Source organism: Xiphophorus maculatus, chromosome 10 (assembly GCF_002775205.1).
Source record: "Xiphophorus maculatus strain JP 163 A chromosome 10, X_maculatus-5.0-male, whole genome shotgun sequence".
In the NCBI taxonomy this organism is placed as follows: Eukaryota; Metazoa; Chordata; class Actinopteri; order Cyprinodontiformes; family Poeciliidae; genus Xiphophorus; species Xiphophorus maculatus.
This window is the reverse complement of record NC_036452.1, coordinates 4,122,413-4,144,413: the sequence shown is the minus strand read 5'-3', so window position 1 is coordinate 4,144,413 and position 22,001 is coordinate 4,122,413. Positions and strand designations below refer to the sequence as shown.

The 22,001-nt window shown below is 36.1% G+C and overlaps 2 protein-coding genes across 2 annotated transcripts; one reads left to right on the top strand and one right to left on the bottom strand.

Annotated features, from left to right (window-relative positions):
* Positions 1-1,402: 1,402 nt before the first annotated feature.
* pelo (pelota mRNA surveillance and ribosome rescue factor) lies at positions 1,403-9,611 on the bottom strand. Its single transcript, XM_005810603.3, has 13 exons — positions 9,408-9,611; positions 8,743-8,835; positions 6,967-7,117; positions 6,002-6,092; positions 5,206-5,369; positions 4,576-4,636; positions 4,307-4,468; positions 3,059-3,105; positions 2,907-2,980; positions 2,760-2,831; positions 2,380-2,454; positions 2,220-2,251; positions 1,403-1,789 (listed from the first exon to the last, which is right to left on the bottom strand). Exons 1-13 carry the CDS (start codon positions 9,446-9,448, stop codon positions 1,695-1,697), a joined length of 1,158 nt encoding a protein of 385 aa, XP_005810660.1. The 5' UTR covers positions 9,449-9,611; the 3' UTR covers positions 1,403-1,694.
* Positions 9,612-10,730: 1,119 nt separating this feature from the next.
* LOC102229527 (serine/threonine-protein phosphatase alpha-2 isoform-like) lies at positions 10,731-21,602 on the top strand. The gene is made up of 7 exons (XM_005810604.2): positions 10,731-11,136; positions 12,616-12,747; positions 15,514-15,744; positions 16,756-16,860; positions 18,167-18,390; positions 19,978-20,112; positions 20,793-21,602. The coding sequence occupies exons 1-7, from the start codon at positions 11,082-11,084 to the stop codon at positions 20,886-20,888; spliced, it is 978 nt and encodes a 325-aa protein (XP_005810661.1). The 5' UTR covers positions 10,731-11,081; the 3' UTR covers positions 20,889-21,602.
* The last annotated feature ends 399 nt before the right edge of the window (positions 21,603-22,001 follow it).

The following is a 22,001-nucleotide window of genomic DNA, read 5'->3' as shown; positions in this document are numbered from 1 at the left end:
AAAATGGGAAATCAAAGAAGAAAGTGCTAATTTTTATTTAAAACAAGCACATGCTAGCAGCGGGCACGACGGAGAAATGTTTTCAAACTCAGACCCGCTCATCATGGAAACCACACGAAGAAGTTTATATGATGCAGCTTTTAAGTTAAGGGCTCTCGATCTGGCAGTGCAGGAGGGAAATAGAGCCACTGCACGTATTAAGCTCGGCGTGAATGAATCCATGGTTCGGTGTTGGAGACGCAGGACTGCGTCCTTAGTAGCAGATTTATTAAGGACGCAGCTCTCTGCGACGGAAAACTGAGAGCTACGGAGATATCAGCGGTTTATAGCCCGGTGCGGCTTATAGTGAGGTGCGCTCTATAGTCCGGAAAATACGGTAGTTAATTTCTCCTTTGTTTTCTGAAGAAAACCAGTTGATTTTTCCTGTGGTTTTCTGGAAAAGAGTTAATGTCTTGACATAGTTATTTAATTTCCAAATAGTTTTCTCAAGATAACAAGCTAAACATTGTTTTCGAACAAACTTGTTCAAACTTGAAGAATGGAATCAGGTTGAACAAACATCATCTTGTGATCTCAAGAAAACAAACTTTTCTCCAGATTATCTCGTTATTTGGAGAAAAGCCATCTCAAAACGTACATACAGAAAATGTCCGCTCTTGGCTTCTGTAGCTTTCACACTGCGCCATGTCAGACAAACCAAACCCTTTGAAGAACCTGTTCCCCTCCTCGCCTGTGGCGGCGCTGCACCAAAAACCACTGAAGGAAACGACATGAAGACCTCCTTCTTTGCAAAGCGTAAACAAAAATGGCATAGCATCAAATTTTGGTGGTTGTAGAATTTCTGTTTATGAAAACACCAACATCTCATTTCTCTCTAGTGCTAGACTCGCTTGTTTGTTTTGATTGTATTTACCCAGAATGCTCTACGCTGCAGTTCACTTCCTGCTTTTGGAGCGTATGAATTCAAACCACACCAGAGTTCATTTCAACCAAACTGAGACCGAAGTTTGTAAGTGGACCAGAATTACCTTTTTTTTGTCTGCATTAGAGTTTGTTTACACATTCACGCCTCCCCAAACGAACTAGAGATCTATTATACCGGACTACATAGAGCTGCTGTGAACGAACCCTTAAAATGCACTTTAGTTCTTTAGCTGCTCAAACTCTTTTTAGCAGAAGTTTTAATGCCAGAGAAGAAGAGGAACCAACCACAATGTTACTGAACTCTGATATCGCCGTATCAGATGAAAATCCTGAATTACTTGATTCATAGTTTACTGGGTCTTGACCCATAACAACAAAAGAGTCTATAAAGTTGTAATGCACAATAAAGATTATATTTTTATATCTTGGGCTGATGTGTTTATTTCATGCATGATAGGAAGTGAAATGAGTCTCAGCAGCATGGTTCTCCTGTTTAATCTCAAAGAAAAATTAGCTGTATATACACTTCAAAAACAGAAGGAAAACCTCTGAAATTAAATCTGGATTTGGCAACAACTGGATTATTATTTTCTAGCTCATGCAGCTTTTCAAATCAAAAGCATCAATCCACTCTAAACTGCATTCGGTTAGGTAGAAATATGGCCACTCAGAGAAACGCATCACTTCGGTTTTACAGAAGTGGAAAAACGTTTGCTACTTCTGCTGATTTGTTCCAACGACACAGAATCACTGCAAAGCTGTGAATCGGGTCAGTCTTCGCCTGAGCTGCTGTCGTCTTCGGCGTCCGACAGGTCGGCGATGGGAAACCGCAAGATGGCGGCGACTCCGCTCAGCTGGGTCAGTTCTGAGGAAACAGTTCAGGATATTCATGACTCAAAAACACCAAGAGATTCCATAAAAATAAATAAAAATGGAGTCAGATTATCAAACAGCACATTTATCTTAAAGATGAAATGGTATAATTGCTCTTTTTTACTTTGCATTGCATTAAAAAATATAAAATTATGATGACGTAGTAAAATTCAAACATTTTCAAGGTAAATTTTCAAACTTTTCCAGCACTTTGGAGATAAAAACAATACAAACTAGAAAACACACTTTCAATTCATTATTACATATAATTTACTGCTGTTAGTATAAAGAATTAAGATGGCCGCCATCAAAATGTTAACATTCAGAATTATTTAGTGAATAAATGCTGTTTAAATGTGAAAAATAAGTGAAACTGATGTGACTGTAGCATTTATTATGTAGACAAAATATTTGCAACTTACGTTCACCAGAGACATGAAGGCTTGAGAATATCCTGCATGGAAAAAAAACCCAAAAATGGACAAATCAACTGATCATTAAGTATAAATAATGTCAAATATCTTAGTAACATACAGATAAAGGGTTAAATATATACAGTATTTAAATATTCATGTTAGTTACCGGACGTTTCCTCCATTGTCTCTCACGTTGTCCACCAGCCGGACGTATCGACTGCGTGTCTGAATGTCCTGATGTCTGAACGCAGAACAAAAACAAAACGGAGACCAGAGAAATAAAGAGAGTGAGAAATAAACAGATGCATGGATGGATGATTGGTTGGTCTGATAGATGAATAGAAAGATGGTTGGATGAATGGAAATATTGACTTAATGGATGGGTGTACAGTTGGATAAACAGGCAGATGGATGGATGGATAATTTTCATGTTGAAACCAGGAGAAAATGTGTATCAGTTGCAGCTAATGCTAATATTTTTAGCAGCAACCAGTTCATTCTGTGAACTCATGACCCCATCTGACCCGTATGATCCTCTCTCCTCACCTGAACAACTTGTCGCTGATCAGCAGCGTGTCGATGGCCAGAGCGTCCGCGGCTCTTTCTACGTGAGCGATTCTGTACAAAAGGGAAAACAGACAAATGAGCGACAGGAGCTGCTGCTGGTCCAAACTGCTGGTTCTGGTTCCTGACCCATAGAAGGCTCTGTCGGGCTCGTGCTGCAGCATCTTGTAGAAATCTTCCAGGGCTTTCACTTCTCCAGCCGCCTGGATGTCAAACACAAAAACTGATAAAAACTCCTTGATTACAGGAGGAAATCGGGTGAACCCGGAGCAGAAACTCACCTTGGTATCAGACAGCCTGCTGGTCACGGCCGGGTCACACAGGATTTCTGCAAAACAAACAACTAGTTAGGCCTCTAGCTGCTAGTTAGGGATGCTAGTTATCAATTAATTGGTTAATCTAAAGACTAACTACTGACGATGAATTGATAAGTGGCCATTTTCTTAAAAACTTCCGTTTTCTCTTGTCTCAAGATGGCCGACCATCATAACGTAAAGAGGGTTTTTTTTCATAATCTACCAAATTTTTAAAAAAATCATTCTAACAATATTTTGGGTCAGCTGTATTAAATACCAACTGAATAAACAGAAAATTGTGGTTCTAAACAGCAGAGTATTAGGGTCCTGCTAAGAAAATAAAAAACTAAAAAAATGACAAGAATATTAAAATTATGAGTACTCTGGTAATACTATTAACTTTTCTCTTATTTACTTTATTCTCATATTATTTCGACTATTCTAATAAAACTATTCTCGTAATATTATGCCTTTGTCCTCTGAATTGCATTGACTTTTTTTTTTGTATAGTCCAAATACTTTCATATTAACTTACACATATTTATAAAAAATAACAAACATTAACCTCTTAGGTGGCCGAATGGAGAAATAAAATATTTAAAAAAATAAAATATGTTAATCAGTGAGTTCCCCACGAACAGAAGTACCATCTGGAGTTACTCTTGAAAGAATGATAAAATTTTGTTAAGTTTTATCAACAGCCCTCAAAATCAATTTTGCTTATTGGCGCCATGTTTTTTACATTATTTCTCCCGTTATCTCCCCCACGTTTTTATCATCACATCTTTGCCTTTGTTGCGCATCAGTAATTTTTCAGGAAGAAAGTGTCGCTGCTCCGTCATGCAGCTCGGCTAAATGAGCGCCATTAGAGAGAAACTTAAGGATTTTGTCCACTGTTTAAATTTCGAAACAGAACCGCATAAAGTGCATTTTGCAGCCAGACTCTTGTTTTGACCGTTACTCTTTCAGGATCGGCCGCCATCTTTTATTCTGTATCACCGCTCAGTTCAGCGCCATACGGCACTGGCTCAGCTTTATTACGCCCTCTGCTGGTCGGCGGCCAAACTACAACACTAAAACAAGGTCTAAGCGGAAGTTATTAGCTAATCGATTGGAATTATTTTAACCTGGTAAATAGTTAATTGACAATTAATAGTAAGTGGATTAATTGTTTGCATCCTTGTAGTGAAATCCAACTGTTTAATTCAAAGCGTTGCAGCAGCTCCTGCTTACCTTTGAGTGAGTATTTGTGGCCAGATGACGAGTGGACCAGCATGAATTTAGGTCGGTTTTCCAGCAGGACCTTGTTGTCCTGTCGCACCGCCTCTTTGAAGACGTAGGCGAAAAACTGGTCCTTGACAAACCCGGGGCTGGCCACGAGGATGCACTTCACCACTAACAGCAACCAAAAAGAAAACCTTCATATGGATCAACAAATTAAAATAGAGAACTTGTAGTTCAGCTATTAGGGGGCGGTGCTTGTAGTTTAGCTATTGTCCTACCATCAAAATTAATGTGACGAAGAATCGCCTGCATCACTGCCTCGTAGAACCGCTCCAGCGCCTGGAGAAAAGAAAAGACTATTTCTGTAAGATTCATACGCTGTACTGCTGCTTACTTTGAAGTATATATTTATGGAAAAAATATATTTAGTCATTCTGATCAGTCATAAATGTGTAGTGAAAATGCAGCGGGTGAGGCAGAAAGTACCATGCCTCACTGACAGGGGGCGGTGCTGAGCCCCATAGACACAACGAGCAACAGGCGCTCTTCTTCTGAAAACAGTCGGAGAAGAAAAATACAGACGGAGTTGCACAGGGCCACTCTTTGGCTGCCACATTTAGAAAATCAAAGGAAACTAGTAACAAGGACATTTTTTTACGACAGAAAGACAGAGATACGTGGAGAAGGATCAGAGTTGGAGTAAATTTTTTAAAAATGTACTTTTAGGTGTGTTTTTACTGTGCTGTGCTTTTTACTTGAGTAATTTTATTATTAAGTATTGCTACTCTTGAGTAAAATTTCTGGATTTTGAAGCGAGTGTCGTTATATTTATTGCTGCAATGTGACAACATGAGGAGAAACAAAACGCCTGGCAGCCACAGTCTGACGCAGCGCTGCAGCAGACTCACCTTCTCATGCTGGCTGCAGCTTCCCTTCCTCTTCCGAGGAATGGTGACCTCCACTTTGGCTCTCAGCAGGGTCATGGCGGGGGTCACCAGCACCACGTTGGCCAGGCCCTCCTGCATCACCACGGCCGCCACGTCTGCTCTCTGCGCCGGATCGCAGGCCTGCTCTGAAGCGGAGACCAGGACATGCTTAACGGACGCTTCATGCAGGTTCAGGTCTTATTTATGTTTAAACTTTGTGAACCGAGGGCCAAAATCCCCAAACTGAAAGTATTCAGCAGCCTTTTTTTTTTTTTCTTCCCCCAATTAAAAACACATAAATATTATTGTAAATTTACCTGCACACTGATAAATAAAACGAGATAATTTACGTTTGCATTAATGTTAGTTTATTTCCAGCAACAAAAGTAAGTAAGTAATTTTCTTTTACGACTGTTACTGCAAACATGCTGGCTAATAATAATAATAATGATAATAAAAAGATAATTCAAGAAAAATTCTTTGTGTTGTACTTAATATTTTCCGTTTATGAAGATATAAACTTGCTTAAGAAGTGCTGGATGGCCAAATTTGTGCCATTATTGAATTCAGAGGCCACACAAAATTAATCCAAGGGCCAAAAATGGCCCACAGGCCGCACTTTGGACACCCCTGGTTTAAAAATTTTAAATAAAAAAGGTTCAACATGAACAGAATGAATAATTGTATAATTAAAAAGAGGCTTTTAATCTCAGTGTTTGTTTTTGTCTTGGTAAATTAAACATTAAATTTAAAAATATGTTTTTTGTATTTATGTTACCGATCCGATCCAGAACCACGCTGTCCCAGCATTTCTTAGCCAGAGTGAACTTCCTGTTGAGCTCCAGCTCGATGGTGTGGTACGCCCCCATCTGGAGAAAAGACATCAGGACAGCCGCATTTTAGAGATACTACAGAAATGAGAGGGAGGGAGGAATGGATGGATGGATGGAAAAGAAAAAGAAAGAAAAACTAGAAGGAGAGAAAGCAAGATAGAAAGTCTAGAAAGAGAGGAAGAAAGTGTAAAAAAGACTAAAAAAGAAGCAGCAAAGAAAGAAAGGGAGGAATAATGAAAGACTAAAAAATAAACTAGAAACAAATAAAGTGTAAAAAAAGACTAGAGAAAAAAAGACTAGAAAGAAAAGACTAGGAAAAAGAAAGAATAATGAAAGACTAGCAGTTTCTGTTTTTGCAGGTTGTTTCACCTGCATTGATCTAATTTCCCAGATATTTCTGTCTGTTAATGAAATACATCTACATACGGAAGAAACACTAAACTTTCTTTAAATCAATCAATCAATGAAATTTATTTGTATAGCACATTTCAGCAGCAAGGCATTTCAAAGTGCTTTACATCATATCAAACACAGAAACACAAAGCAACAAAGAATCAACAATCAAAACACGACATTAAGTCAAGTTTCATCAATAAATTTGTAATTGATTACGTTTCAAATACAATTCTAAACAGGTGGGTTTTTAGTCGAGTTTGCATCCATAGAAGGTTTTACCTGTTACACTCCTACTGTGTTATATGGAACAAAATACCTGTTGCTATTTTCATTCCCACTCACGCTCACAATCACACAGTTTAAAACAATGTAGGCAGCATTTTCATGGGCTTCTGGCACGAGGCTCCGTTCACCTCTTTCACTGAATTTCGAGCTGGGACTCCGCCGTCCCTCACGGATTTTTGTGCAATTCTATGGTGTAGTTAATAAAAAGGTTTTGGGTAACGTGTCGGACCTTAACATACTGGTTCTCCTCTATGTTGGTGCCCTTCACTCTGAGCTGGCAGGCCTGCGAGTCGAAGTCGATGGTCTCCACAGACAGAGTCAGAGTGGTCCGAACCCTGGAGCTGCCCACGCTTCCTGTGGTCGACTCAGTCTGCACCTTCCTGTGGGAGACAGCAGACAGCAAAGGCTACGCTCACACTGCAGGCCTTCATGCTCAATTCACCTTTTTTTTTGGTTAAATCAGATTTTTTCTTTCTTTTTTGGTTCACATTTCCCAACTTAAGCCACTTGTATGTGATCTCCAGTGTGAACTGCAAATGACCTGGAAGTGTCCCGCATGCACAGTAGAGGGCGCAATGACGTCACACAGAGAGCTTGCTCAGTGTTTTCCCAACCGCCATTAAAAAGAAGAAGAAGAAGCTCAGTGTTTGCGGAAGTAAACATTGATGCTAACGGTGCAGCACATCTTACGGTTTTGAAGTTGTTGTCCGACCGGAGTTCTGACTATCTGTGCTGCCTCATCAGGTTTCCCTAACGTACGTTACGTAGCATCGATACGTAGCATCGTTACGTAGCATCGATACGTAGCATCGATACGTAGCATCGATGTGCGCATTACCACAAGGTAGGACGGATTAATGGGTAGCACAGACAGAACACCGGAGCCAGCACATTAACAACTTAATGGTGATTTTGATTTCTATATAACTATAAAGTTTCAGAAAAAATATTACAAATATTTCTCCCCTGAAGGAGACGGTAACATCTCTGTTATTTTCATACAACAGATTAGAATCTACAAATGATTATTCAAAATTATGGTGGTTATGTAACGTTTGTGGTGGTGAAACGTAGAAAACAGCAGGAAGGGGCGTGTTAATGCTTATCTAGTAATTACAGAAGTAATTACCATCTAATTATGTGTTGTGTTATCAATCAGCAGAGTTAAATTGTCACAGCATTTTTTATTAGATTGCTGTGCCCCAGTGCTGATTTTTTCTTCTTTTTGTTATTTTCTCAGATCATCAAATAAATTTGTGCAAACCCTGAAAGCAGTTTTCAAATGGTGATTTTATGAAGGAAAGAAGCTCTCCCTACCAGGAATTAATCAACATTATTGAATTAATCATCAACTAATTCAGGATTTGACTAATTGCAGTAGAGCAGCTCTGTCAGGGCAATAATTAAACCAAAACTGTACAAAAAATATATTCATATGTTTCGCACTTAAGATAAAAAAAAACCTTTATATTTAAATATGTTTTAGCCAAAACTCCCAAAGTGGCATTTTTTTCAAATTCACCGAGTTAAAATTCACTAGAGTAATGTTGTGTTTTTGCATTTTAGGTAATAAATGTTTATTTCTTTATCTAAAAAAAGAATTAAATTATTTATTTCCATCTTTTAATTAATTTCTAATATTGTATAGAAAAGGCTTAAGAAATTTAATTTTAAAAATCTGCAGAACGTGCCGAATTTTATTACCAGATTTTATTAAATAATTTAATTTTGGGTTTTTTAAGGTTTGATTTTTGGAAAATCTGTACTTTTTTAAAGAGACATCATCTTTATGGCTCAATTTATCAGGACTTTGAATATATTTATACTACATTTAAAATAAAAAATAACTTCCTTCTCTGTAAATATTTAATTAATACATTTTTCCATTAATTTTTTACATTTTACAAAAAAAAATCCTCATAGTCTTGAAATATCAGTCGAACTCTAACCATCAGTCCTCCGTTGGCCGGTTTCCTGTCTTGGTGTTATGGATATTAATGTTTACCTGATGGTTGAGGCTCTCAAACTGTCCCCCACTTGGAGCAGGTTGTAGGTGTGCCACATGTCTTCTGCCTCCTCTGGCACCAGAGTCACCTGACTGAGGAAGAATAAACACATATTCAACAGTTTTGTTAATTAATTAAAATATGCTTATAATATAATATTATCTGCGTGAATAATAAAATAAAATAAAATAAAACTATAGACAACCCTGACCATCTTCTTCATGAAAAACTGTCTCCAGTCAGAGACTTTATCAAATCTGTTGTAACACAGACTGCTACAGGAGATCTTTCCTGCCCACAGCCATCGCCATCTTTAATAGCTCTCTAATTAAATTCGTTACATTTTATTTCCTTTTGGGATCAATACAGCATTTTACAATTTAATTTAATTAGAAAGGTACAAACACATTAAAGGACGAATGTTAATACAGTAAATACGGCGTAGATGAGTCATAACATAAATGTTGCTGCTTACTCATAGTTTTATGCTTAGTAATAGAAAAGTTATCATCTGGACACACCTTAGTAATGCTTTTATTTATTTTTACAAACCCCTTCGCCCCTTAAACCTGGAGTTGTTGCAGCTTACACATGCTCGTTTACGTCTACGGTGACACATTTACCAAATAGCATGCTTTTTTAGCTTGCTAACATTAGCACTCACCCGGCATTATCTTTCTCAATATCTTTATTGAGCAACTTCATGGTGAGACGATGGTAAAATATCAACACAAGTGTTAGCCTAAGCTATCGAGGTTCGCGTTTGACCAAGTTAGACACATTTTTATACCGACAGAAGCGCAAACTAAGAGAAAGCCATGTCTTAACTTCAGAATGAATCACTCAGTTCATGTTGCCAGGCGCTGAGGCATTACGTCACGAGAAAATACGTCTTTCCATGTGGGTCACTTCCGTGGGCGTTGCTATGGCAAGCTATCTTATCATTTAATACTTACACATGCTGTTCAAAGCATGGATCATTCTTCAGTTCCAGTTTTTATTCTAAAACTCTGTTCTAGTTTGCAGGAAATGTGTTGAGATGGGCAATATAGCTAATTGTATTTACTTATTTATACTTTAGTGACTTTATGTGAAAAAAACTTTTAAATTTAAATTCAGAAATTCTTTCTTAATACCGAAGAGCAACTAAATGTTATTGTAACTCATATTATCCAGGGCTCTTCAAATATATGTGGTAGATGCTGACAGCTGTGGGCAGGAAAGATATCCTGTAGCAGTCTGTATTACAGTGCGTCAGAAAAGCATCTGACTGAAGACACACTGTTGTTGTATGACAATGCAGTATATACCTGCCAATAATCATTTTATCAATTAGTTGAAAGTTTTGCCAATGCATAAAGTTATTTGTAAACAATCAAACTTCTTTTTATATGCTTGCCATTCTGTAGTTCTGAACTGAAATATAATTTTATTAAGGAAATGTAGACACTGAGGAAGTATTTCATTTTAGATATCTGTAATGCCGTAATAAAAAAAAAAAAAAACTTTGTTGATCCCAAAGGGAAATTAAATGTTGGAGTAACTCCTATTATTCAATTTTACTCTAATTTAGTCATTAAAGTGATGTTACCTAATGCTGTTTGTAAAATAACTTAGATGTTTTTTCAAACCAATGTAATGGTTCCCACAAGAGTTCTGGGAACTGGAAACTTCTTACACATGTTAAATTAAATTTTCAACTATAAAAATTACCTTTCAGATCTGAATAAATGTTATTGTTTAAAACTAATACAATGATCAAAAATTTGTCATAAATGTTGTTTTGATTATATGACACCACAGCCTACCTTATATACCAAGAACGACTACTCGTTCTTTTTTTATTGTAACGTTAAGATAACCAAATGCTGACATACTTCGAATACAGCCAATCCAGGGGAGGAGATAACGCACTAGATCCCGCCTACATGTGAAAACTAACCAATCGCAGCGCAAAAACAGTCTTACCACTTCCGTTCAACGTCGCTTTGAGCTAACGCTCTTCTAGCCTTTTTTTGTCGATGGCATGCTGCTAGTAGCTGCGGCATAAACGGGGCTGTCACGGGAAAAATACTGACATTTAAAAGCTAATTGGAATATTTACTAAAAATATATTGACAATTTATTATTTTTGCAGCACATGTCAGCCATCACATCCTCATTAATTGAACTCCCGGCCTCAGACTTTGAGGTTGACAATTTTCCCCCAAGGTTAGTGAGCTAGCGCGCTAACGACAGCCGATTAAAGTAGTTAGGCTAACAGTAACTCGGTAGCCACTTTAAGCCGCCGCATCTTTATCTCATCGATTACTCCAAGATCCAAAAATAGGGTAATAAAATGGCGGAAGCCGACAAGTTGAACATCGACTCCATTATACAGCGCCTGCTCGAAGGTAAGACTCAGAATATACATTTATCCGCACATAGGTGCCATTTTAGCGAACAGGGAAGCCGCCAATGCTAGGCGAGTTGCTCATCTTTAGCGTCTTGCAAACGAAGCTGAACATTTAAATTGTGCAGCATCAGCTTGGTTTGATCATCCCTATTTCTAGCATTTAAAACCTGTTTCCCCCCCTAACTTTGACACTTTAAGGAAAGAATGGATGCGTTATCTCAGATTTGGCCAAAAATGTAAACTTTGAGACGAGATAATGCCTCCCGTGTTCCAATGTATTTCTTGAAATGTTGAATTTGCTTGCATTTCTTTCCAAATTATCTTTGATAATCTAAAAGGTGGGCATTTTGAATAGCTAAAATAAAAAATTAACAGTAATCAAAAAGTGTGCATAAATGTAGGCATATTAACGTTTTTGAAACGATTATTTTTGAAATGGTGTTTATTTTCACACAATTTCATCCTATTTGTAGGTTAGAAATTAGAGGTTAACAAATCAGGTTTCCTGAGTGATTCAAATGTTTGGTTTTCTTTGAGTTCTGACTCGTCGAGTCTAAATTTTGTTCTTTTATTTTTATTTTTTTAAAAGCATAATACATAAGAGACTCAAATGTGTCACTGGTTCTAAGATAGAGGTGGAAGATTTTATTTAATCTGAAAATTAATAAATTACAAGATTTGTTAAAGCAAATGCTTCCAGTCAATCCAATCGTAGCTGATTTGTTTTTAAATTAAACTACAAAAAGGTGATTGACTCTGTCAGAATGTAAGATAAAAAATTATTAAACATGTTTAATAGTTGCTGATATTAGGCTGTTTGGAAGATTATGTTTAAGCAAATTAACTAATATCAAAAATGTTTTTATATACTTTTGAATTGTATTGCAAAAATGGTGGGTGCTAAAATATAAATCTATATTATTTTTGCATATGAAAAAATTTATTTCGATTTTTTAAATAAATCCATTGGAAGATGAAGCAGTTTTGCCTTTTTTACCTTAATTTTGTATAGCAGCACCTTCTTTGTTGAACAATCAATTTTTCTGCCAATTAATCGATTGTTATAGCGATTAATCGGAATTTATAAATTCCATATTCTGTAGAGTTTTCTTTTTACCACTTACACCTTTTTAAAAAGACATTCAGTCCTTTCCTGTTTTTTTTTTTTTTTTGGCAATTTCTTCTCTAATATTTCTACTTCCACACATAAAATATCACAATTATTGATTGAGAAATCTGAAAATTGTCTTTTAAACAGACTAAAATATTAGCTGCATTCACAGTTCAGAAATTTTTGTAAAAAATATCCCTAGATCCAGTATAAAACTGTAACTTTTAAAAGTACAGATGGAATAGTCAGTACCAATGGTTTGCATTTTTGGGCACAAAATGAATATTTAAATTCAGACGATTAAGAGTAATAATCATTGTTTTTCCTTTGATGTACTTTTTGTTCTGCTTTGTTTTATCTGCAAAGTGAAAGGATCCAGACCCGGTAAAAACGTTCAGCTGACAGAGAATGAAATCCGCGGCCTCTGCCTGAAGTCTCGGGAGATTTTCCTCAGCCAGCCAATCCTGCTAGAACTGGAGGCACCCCTCAAGATTTGCGGTGAGCCTCGGGGTCAAGGGTCATCTTCAAGTGTATTTTCACACACTAGAGTTTGGGAGGACAGTTGTTGTAGCTCTGTGGATTATTTTAACATTATGGTGAATTCTCTAAAGAGGTGGAAAACTGTTGCAGAGCTGCAACTAACGATTATTTTAGTAGTTAATCTCTATTATTCTGATGATTAATTGATTGTTTTGGTGATTAATCGATTAATCAGGGTTTAAAATGGCACTTTCTACATATTTTTCATTTAGCCACTTAAGTCTTTTTCTGTGCTGTTTTAGAAATAAATTAAAAGATGCAAATAAACAAATGAATTCCCTTTTAAATAAGAAAATAAACGTTTTATTGCCTAAGATGCAGTAATTTAGCAGTCCTTTAGTAAATCTGAACCGGATGAAGCTAAAACTGCCACCTGAGGAGTTTTGGCCAAAACATTTTTATAGTAAAAGGCATTTTTATCTTAAATGCAAAATATATGCATTTTTATACACTTTTGGTTTAACTTTTGCTCTCAATATGTTGATTCTTTCCCCAGTAAATGTTTTTTTGCCTGTATTCCAGTTAACGATTAATTGCAGACAGTTTCAATAATTGATTAATCATGACTAATTTGATTAATCATTTCAGCTCTAACAGTTGCAGGATTTAATAAGCGTTTGGATTTGACTTTTTCTTATTAAAAGCATGCAGAGATTTATTTATTTTTTGTTGCCTTGCTGCTGTTGTTTTGCAGTGCGAGTCTCCTTGGACTTGTTCTCCTGAGTCGTTGTGCTGATGACACCATTCAGTGTTACTTCATAGGAACAGTGTGTGGAGTTCAGAAAGTGACCGAGTTTGCAGTACTCTGCAGAAAACGGAGGGGAAAAAATCACTACAGTACAGCTGCAACTAATGATTATTTTAGTAATCATTTATTCTAATGATTAATTGATTAATCGTCTAGATAATGTGGATCTTTCTGCAGATTTTTTATTTAACTTCTTAAGCTTTTTTAATACAACATTAAAAATGCAATTAAACAAATTCATAAATTTTTACACAAGAAAATAAATAATTCATTGCTTAAAATGCAATAAATGGATCAGCAAATATGGGAGAACATGTTTACAGAGAAAATGTTTTCTTTATCTTAAATGCAAACTGTGTACAATTTTGTACAGTTTAATTACAATTTTAACTGTTATTTCAGCCCTTTTTTATTAATGTATACTCCAGTTAATGATTAATTGATTACTAAATTAGTCAACGATTATTTCAACAATTTATTAATCACGAATAATCGTTTCTGCCCTACATTACAACACTAAATTCAGGCTCACGTCTTGAGTTTTTTCTGCTGAAAATCAACTGATAATTGAATATTTTGTTAAATATTGGTTGGTGTGAAAAATGAATGCTTTTCCCAAAGAAAGGGTTGAACCTTTAGCTTTTTTTAGTCAGACAGGATAATCACACTTTTAACCACTTTGCTGTTTGTTCTTTTAAACGTAAAGTTGTTTAATGTCTGTCGACCAATAATTACCGCTGCAGTATAGCCAGGAGTTTAATTTTACGTTTTGGCTGACAAGTAATAAGGATTTAATGTTTTTAGGTTTAAAAAGTGGCACAAAGTTTGGTTTCTCCATCTGTTCTAGGTTCACTACAGATTAAAGTTGGACATCCTTAAAGCAGTGGTGTCCAAACTTTCTGCCAAGGTACACAGTACTTTTTATTTTTAAAATTAAAATGGTTGTTTCTTGTACCTTTTTAAAATTTGTATCCACCTATTAATAAACTAAACATGCAAGATGTTATGGAAATGAACCAAAAAGTCTGAATTATTTTAGGAAAGGAAAATAACTGAGGATCCAAAACAGAAAAATAGGATTTAACTTTCCAAATTCTTTGGTTTAGTTTTTCTTATTTGGGCTATAAAAACATTTTTTTGTCTAAACTCTGCAACAAAAACGAGACACAAGGTCACTCTGTTTTTTTAAGCTGCTTTGAGTAAAAGCTGCTGCATGTTTGAGATTCTAATTATGCTAAAGAATGAAGAAACCTGCTTAATAAATTTGGTTCTATTTAACATTTTAAAAATTATTTTAAGATTTTGTCACCCTCAAAGATGAAAAACAAACAGTCTATGTGCATCAACCATTTCTGCTGCCAGGACAAGTTTTTCGATAGAGAAAATGGAAAACTATCAATCCTGACAATAAGGACAGTTTCAGTTTTTTAAAAAATATTATTAGATTTTATTGTAAATCAAAATTCTTCTAATTCTTATAAGAAACTTATCAAAATAACTTTTTATTGAAAAACATGAGTTGTTTTTTGTTTTTCAAAATTAGCAATAAGTACATTTATTTTTGTAATTTCAGTTAACGCAATGAAAGCACAGATAATGTTAAAAGGGAGTTGTTTTTGTCTACGTGACCCCGTACTTGCTCAGCATGAAGTCTGGGCTTCCTCAGATGGAAATCTTTGAATTTTATGGATTAATTTTATTTTAGTAATTATATCTGTTTCTCTCTATCTGCCTCTGAATGACTGTTGTGAGTCAAAATTTAATTAAAGTCAAGCTCAGAACTATGGAGGACCAAAACTGACGTAATTAAAAATAAAAGCAGAAAATTGTTTTCGTCGGAGGTAAAACAAAATGTATAAATTTCTTGACAAAAATGCACATATATAAAGAAAAGGCTACACAAAATGGATATATTTCTGTTTTTATTGTTGTCATTTTCGGACTTCCATACGATCCTGCTCTTTCCATCTCTCCAGGCGATGTTCATGGGCAGTACTACGACCTTCTGAGGCTGTTTGAATATGGAGGCTTCCCACCAGAGAGCAACTACCTGTTCCTGGGCGACTATGTGGACAGAGGGAAGCAGTCGCTGGAGACCATCTGCCTCCTGCTGGCCTACAAGATTAAATACCCAGAAAACTTCTTCCTGCTGAGGGGAAACCACGAGTGCGCCTCCATTAACAGAATATACGGCTTCTACGATGAGTGTAAGTCAGAAAAAATTCTAACTGTATTTGTTTATCCACCGCTTAAGAAGACGCTTGGTTTGGTAGTGCTTATTGAAAGTATTCATTCCCCTTAAACGTTTTTACATTTTTTTACATTGTGTAGAAATAACTTTTTCAGACCAGTTGGTTGTAAAGGGTTTGTGTGTAAGAGTCACATTTCAAAACATAAAATTTTGTTATATTTTACTTTTTTGCCCCTGCTTTAGAATGTAAAATACAATCATAAGACGTGTTAATAATTGTAATAAATTATATAATACTGTACAAAAACTGTTTTCTTTAGTTCATTTGTATTATTTTTCTCTTCAAAGTGCGGTGCTGGAAAAGTATGGAAACTCAACTGAAAAGACTTAGACTTAGACTGACTTTATTGTCATTTTGCATGCACAGGGTGTATACAGAATGAAATTTCGTTGCATACGGCTCAGGACAGTGTTTTGAGCTTTCAATGTTGTGATGTTACTCCAGAATAAAATAAAATACAGTATAAAGTGCTTGAATTGTTTCTGTGGAAAAAGTGTATGGCCCAGTCAAAGTACAGACATAAATCCATTTGTAAATGTATGGCAAGACTTCAAAATGTATTATTTTGTGAAGTTTAAAGTGCTCAGAAATGAACTGACAGACTTGGAAGGTAAAGCTGAGAGCGTGGGTCATCCAATCAGACTTACTCTGAGCTGTTTTGCAAAGAAGAACAACAAAAGGTTGATCATTTTTAAACTTTTTAGACCCAAAATTTGGAAATGTCAGATCCAGTTTCAGAAATCTGCAATCGGTGCACCTTGGTTCTGTTTCACAAACTATTAACTCTGTTTAGCTGAATGCAAATGCATGCCACACTTCTCAGATTTTATCTGCAAAAGAGAAAAGTGAAGATTACATAATTTTCCCTCCTCTTCTCCATGCAGTCCCACTGAAACGCGTTGTAGTTTGCAGCAATGAAATTATCCAACATTCAGGCTTTCTGATGTGTTTTTTTTTCTCTCACAGGTAAAAGGCGATACAACATAAAGCTGTGGAAGACCTTCACCGACTGCTTCAACTGTTTGCCCGTCGCAGCCATCGTTGACGAGAAGATCTTCTGTTGCCATGGAGGTATCCTCCTCTCCCCGTAACTCGTCTCTCATCTCTGCTGTGTTGTTTCCGTCGCAGCCAAACGAGCGTAAAATTCACTCTATTTATGTCCCGTTTTCAGAGAGTCAGTGTTTGGCCACTTAGGTTGATTTTTATCCTACTCTTATTAGGATTTACATTTGGAAAACATCTGATAAAACATTTAAGGATCTGGAGAATGTTGTAGGTAATCACTCAACACATCCGCTGAGAATAAATATTAATGTTTCACAGTGAATATGTGTGTTTGTAGGTTTAGAGAAATTAAAAAGCATGTGAAAGTGGGCTCAGACAAAATGGCGGCGTCGAGTGAAAATATGTAAACACAGACTGCTGATCTGTAAACTCTGGTTACATAAGAGAGAGTGAACACATGAAGGAGCTTTACCTTGCAGAAGGACGACGATGGAGATTAAATCTAAATCTGGTTTAATCTCTTTCTTAGTTTGCAGAATTAAATTCAAACGTTAGTTTTGTTCTGGGTATATGCAGGGATTTTTTTCACATTTTTGCTCCTTTTGAAGAAAAAATTATCGATCAATTATACCTCTGATCTAGTCCAGAGGTCTTCAATGTGGGGGTCGCAACCCATAGGAGGGTCGTGGAGAAACTTCATGGCGGTCGTGTAATTTCTGATTGAGAATTTTCTTGTACATATTTTTATATTCAAAGTTAAGTCTTTAAATAACTAACATGAATCCAACTTGAAACAAATATAAAAAATAATGAATATCAGTCAGAAATTCACAGATTTAATGATCAAAAATCAGTTTATGTAAAAAGTTCTGGACTTCATGCTAAATAACAGCTTGTTGAATGGTTAGGGTTATTTGTCTGTATGCTCTATTTAATGGTTAATTACTAAAGCGGTGGACGATTACTTCCATAACCGATTAATCGCTTTAGCCTAAATAAATATATGCAAAGAAAAGGTTGTTTTTTTATTTTAAATGTTAAACATCTGTATATATTATACAGTTTTGGCTGAGTTACTGCTCTGAAGATGACATCTGGTCAGAAAATTACCCTTTTTTTTTGAGTCTGTACACTTAATTGATTACAGAATCGGTTGACGATTGTTCCAATCATCGATTAATCGCAATTAATTCAATTAATCATTTTGGCCCATGCTTACATTTATTGAATTTTTTAAGTTTCCACTGATCCCTAGTGATTAAATAGTGTCATCGATGTGGAACTGGTTCAGTTTCTTACACTTTAAATCAAAAATATTGGTATATTTTCTGCTGATTCTGCCATTTTTAACCTTTGCGTTGTTGGTGTTTAGGCCTTTCCCCGGACCTCCAGTCCATGGAGCAGGTCAGGAGGGTCATGCGTCCCACCGACGTGCCCGACCAGGGCCTCCTCTGCGACCTGCTGTGGGCCGACCCGGACAAGGACGTGCTGGGCTGGGGCGAGAACGACCGCGGCGTCTCCTTCACCTTCGGCGCAGACGTGGTCACCAAGTTCCTCCACAGACACGACATGGACCTGATTTGTCGAGCCCATCAGGTCGGTGTGGAGAGTTAATTTTTTAATGAGAGATGTCAGCAAAAGCAAAACCAGAGCGACTTGTTCTTCAGCTGAATTGATTATTATTTGTATTCGGTTATAGAAAGGAATGTTTTTATTCGAGGTGTGTTCAGCTTGTTGGAACCTGTTTCTGCGAGGCGAGGCTCTCGCTGCGCTCATGTTGTTCCTATCGGCTGGGAACTTCCTCTCTGAATTCTCAGCAAGCTGGTTGATGACTTTCAAATATTTTGTGGAAGTGCATCAGGTGGAACTTCTCAAAAAACAACAATAAAAGCTGAAGCTCAGTTATACTTCTCTCCATGTTGTAAATATTAGCTATTGATTTCTGTTAGTTTACGGTTGTAGATTGTACATAAATCTTATATTAATATTGCTATACTTGCATTTTTGTCTGATTTATTTTAATATCTTTACTGGTTTCCCTTCCTACCTACTCTCCAATTAAAAACATTTTCCTACCTTTATTAGGGCTTAATTAATCGGCTTGATCGTGATTAATCAGTTCAATCGTGATTAATTGATTGTTAAAATAATTGTTAACTAATTTGGACTATACAGATATTTAAAAGTAAAACTGTACTATTTTATTTAGAAAAAGAACAGCACAGTCAGAGCAACAATTAAGCCAAAACTGAACAAAAATATAAACATTTTGCAATTAAGATGAAAAACTTTCTTTGTCTGTAAATGTGTTCTACACAGAAATCCTAAAGTGGCGGATTTAGCTTCAGCTGGTTCAAACTCCTATTAAACACCTTTTTCTATCCAATTATTAATTAGTCCATCTAAAAAAATAATCAGCCCTACACTGTATTGAGTCGAGCAGAAAGGGCTGAACTTTTTACATGTTGATTTTATTTTATTTTTTAAGGTTTTTTGGCTGCAGATGCTACAAATGATCAAGAGTACACTAAAGGAATAATATGTTGCTGCGTTATAGGCAATAAAATGTTTTTCTCATTTAGGAAAGGAATTGAATTATTTATTAGTATTTTTAATGTAGTTTTAATACTGTACATAATAAGCCAAAGCGGTTGAAAATTTGGTATAATGTGCAAATTTTTTACTTGATTAATCGTCGGAACAATTGATTTATTGTCAGAATAATCTATTAATCGACACAACAGTCAATTAATAGTAAGAATAATAAATTAATCGGTAGAACAATCGTTTATTTTTCTGAAAATCGATTAATCGTTGGCATTGTTGATTAATCTTTGGGGAAATCGATTAATCATCTGTCAATAGAATAATCGATTACTCAGATAATTGTTAGCCGTATCCGAAGCATCGTTAATAGTATAAAATTTTCTCTAGATCTTAAAATCTTTGTTAGAATCAGTGATAAACGTATGTTAGCGTCTTGAAGGAGCGGTTTAACTACGACCTGAACTATTGAGAGTTTGGGGAGGAGAGAACAAATTGTATTTTTTTCAATTCTTTTTTATCAATTTCTTTCCTTTTTTGCGTATTATTTTTGTTTAAAAAACACATTTTTATTAGTTTTTATTTTTCCCGCCTCCCTCACTCTGCTGTGTTTTGACCGTCTCTTCCGTGTGTTTTCAGGTGGTTGAGGACGGTTATGAGTTCTTTGCTAAGCGCCAGCTGGTGACGCTGTTTTCAGCCCCAAACTACTGCGGGGAGTTCGACAACGCAGGGGCCATGATGAGCGTAGACGAGACCCTCATGTGTTCATTCCAGGTGAGCATTACACCTGAATCTTTGAAAATGATCACAGCGCTTAAAAAGTAAAATCTACAATATTTTCATACCTAACTCGATTTTCAATTTTAATAAATTTTTAGTCTTTTGCAAAGAAAGTACAAATGACAGACGGAGTATTAGGGCCACAAGAAATTTATGTTTAATGGTGAGAATGAAATCATAACAGGATGTCCTTAAAAAAATCTTAAATTCACATATCTAAAAATTAGGCTTTAAAAGTAGTTTGGCCTTAAATCACAGGTCTCAAATTGTGTCTTTACAGAACTATTTAATTGTATATTATATATTTTTTCTAACTGGACTATTCTGTCAAGACATCTACATTGCAAGATGCAGGCTAGCTAACTAGCTAGCTTTTTTTGCACACATCATTCATTAAAATTTAATGTTTTTTTATCTTTACAATGTGTTCTTGCATTATTATTATGTCTTTACCATCATATTACTTAAATTCTCTCAAAACAACATTATCGTTATCGCAATAATTTCTGGAACAATTTATTGTCCAGCAAAATTTTGCGTTGCAGCCCTACCGATACCGATTTTGATATTTTTCTATTCCCAATATTGGGACCGATACAGATATTAATATCTATAGAAAACACATTACTTTCTCTGTTTATTAGTAGTTTCCCGATGTTTTTTTTCTGCAACAGATCCTGAAACCCGCCGATAAGAAGCTGTTCTACGGCGGCGGAGGCGGCTTGGGCTCCGGCCGCCCCGTCACTCCTCCCAGGAAAGCTAAGAAATGACAGCAGTAGTTTGCTTTTCGACCTCCGGCCCATCCCTCCTGCCCTCTCTACCTCTCTTCTCCTTTATTCCACCAAACAGCCAGAAATCAAACCTATACCCAGGGCTTTTTTTTGTTTTGTTTTTCTTCCTTTTTTATCTGTACTTCTTAAAACATTTAATGTAATGGATTGTCTGAGTGAGTGCGTGCGTGCGTGCGCGGACTATAAACTTGTCTCGTCTGCAGGTGAGCATTAAAATCACATGTACATTTTTGCAAATTTATTGAAAGGTTTATACTTTCCCCTTGTTCTGACCGCGTTGAAACCACAGGGTCGGTCTCTATGGCAACCAGACTGAAATCGCAGGGGTTTTTTTGGGAGACAGGTTGCTGTCATGGCGGCTTTGGCAGCATACTTGTAGAGAGTAAGAGGGGGGAGGCGTGTTTTGTTTTCCCTGTTTCTGTACTGTAAAATCTCAAACACAGGTGTGTGTGTGTGTGTGTGTGTGTTTCGTGTCTTGCTTATTTTGCTGTGAGGAGTTGCATAATTTCCAAGCAAGAACACAGCGACACACACACGCACAAACACAAATGACTCGTCAGATTCATATGAGCCAGAGCTGTAAAAAACCCCCATACAGTTTAGGTTTGTACAGATTTGATTACTTGAAAGAGATTTTTTGTGAATTCGTTTTGTAGTCTTTCATCGAGTTGACCAATAAACCGAGAATCTGAACTGCTGTGTCTCCCTCTTCTTCTGTGTTTGTGTAATTATCAGTTTTACTTTGAACCCATGCTTTGTTGCAGGAATTAAACTGTAAATTATTCACTGATTTGAGCATTTTTGTTTCTTCTAATATATTAAAGCAGGATTTCTGCGCATCCTTAAAAAGTCTTAATTTCATCTATCTAAAAGTAAAATGTCTTAAATTTATTAGAAAATTTTGAAATTTACCTTAAATACTGCTAATCACAGGTTTTGAATTTTGTTGTTTAATCTCAGTCTATATAGTTTATTTTTCTGTCAGGCAAATCTTTATTACATCCTGTGACTTGAGGTAATTGAGGCTACCACTAAAATAACAGCTAGTTGTTAATTTATTAGCATTTAGAAATGTGCAAATAAACTGGCAGT

What these genes read in the sequence shown, in the direction of transcription:
- LOC102229527 (XM_005810604.2), top strand. Translation starts at nt 11,082, where the DNA reads ATGGCGGAAGCCGACAAGTTGAACATCGACTCCATTATACAGCGCCTG. An exon ending in TATACAGCGCCTGCTCGAAG is followed by an intron (nt 11,137 to 12,615) that starts GTAAGACTCAGA and finishes TTATCTGCAAAG; the next exon opens with TGAAAGGATCCAGACCCGGT. An exon ending in GATCTTCTGTTGCCATGGAG is followed by an intron (nt 16,861 to 18,166) that starts GTATCCTCCTCT and finishes GTTGGTGTTTAG; the next exon opens with GCCTTTCCCCGGACCTCCAG.
- pelo (XM_005810603.3), bottom strand. Translation starts at nt 9,448, where the DNA reads ATGAAGTTGCTCAATAAAGATATTGAGAAAGATAATGCCGG. An exon ending in ATTGAGAAAGATAATGCCGG is followed by an intron (nt 8,836 to 9,407) that starts GTGAGTGCTAAT and finishes ATTCTTCCTCAG; the next exon opens with TCAGGTGACTCTGGTGCCAG. An exon ending in CCCGACAGAGCCTTCTATGG is followed by an intron (nt 2,832 to 2,906) that starts GTCAGGAACCAG and finishes CCTTTTGTACAG; the next exon opens with AATCGCTCACGTAGAAAGAG.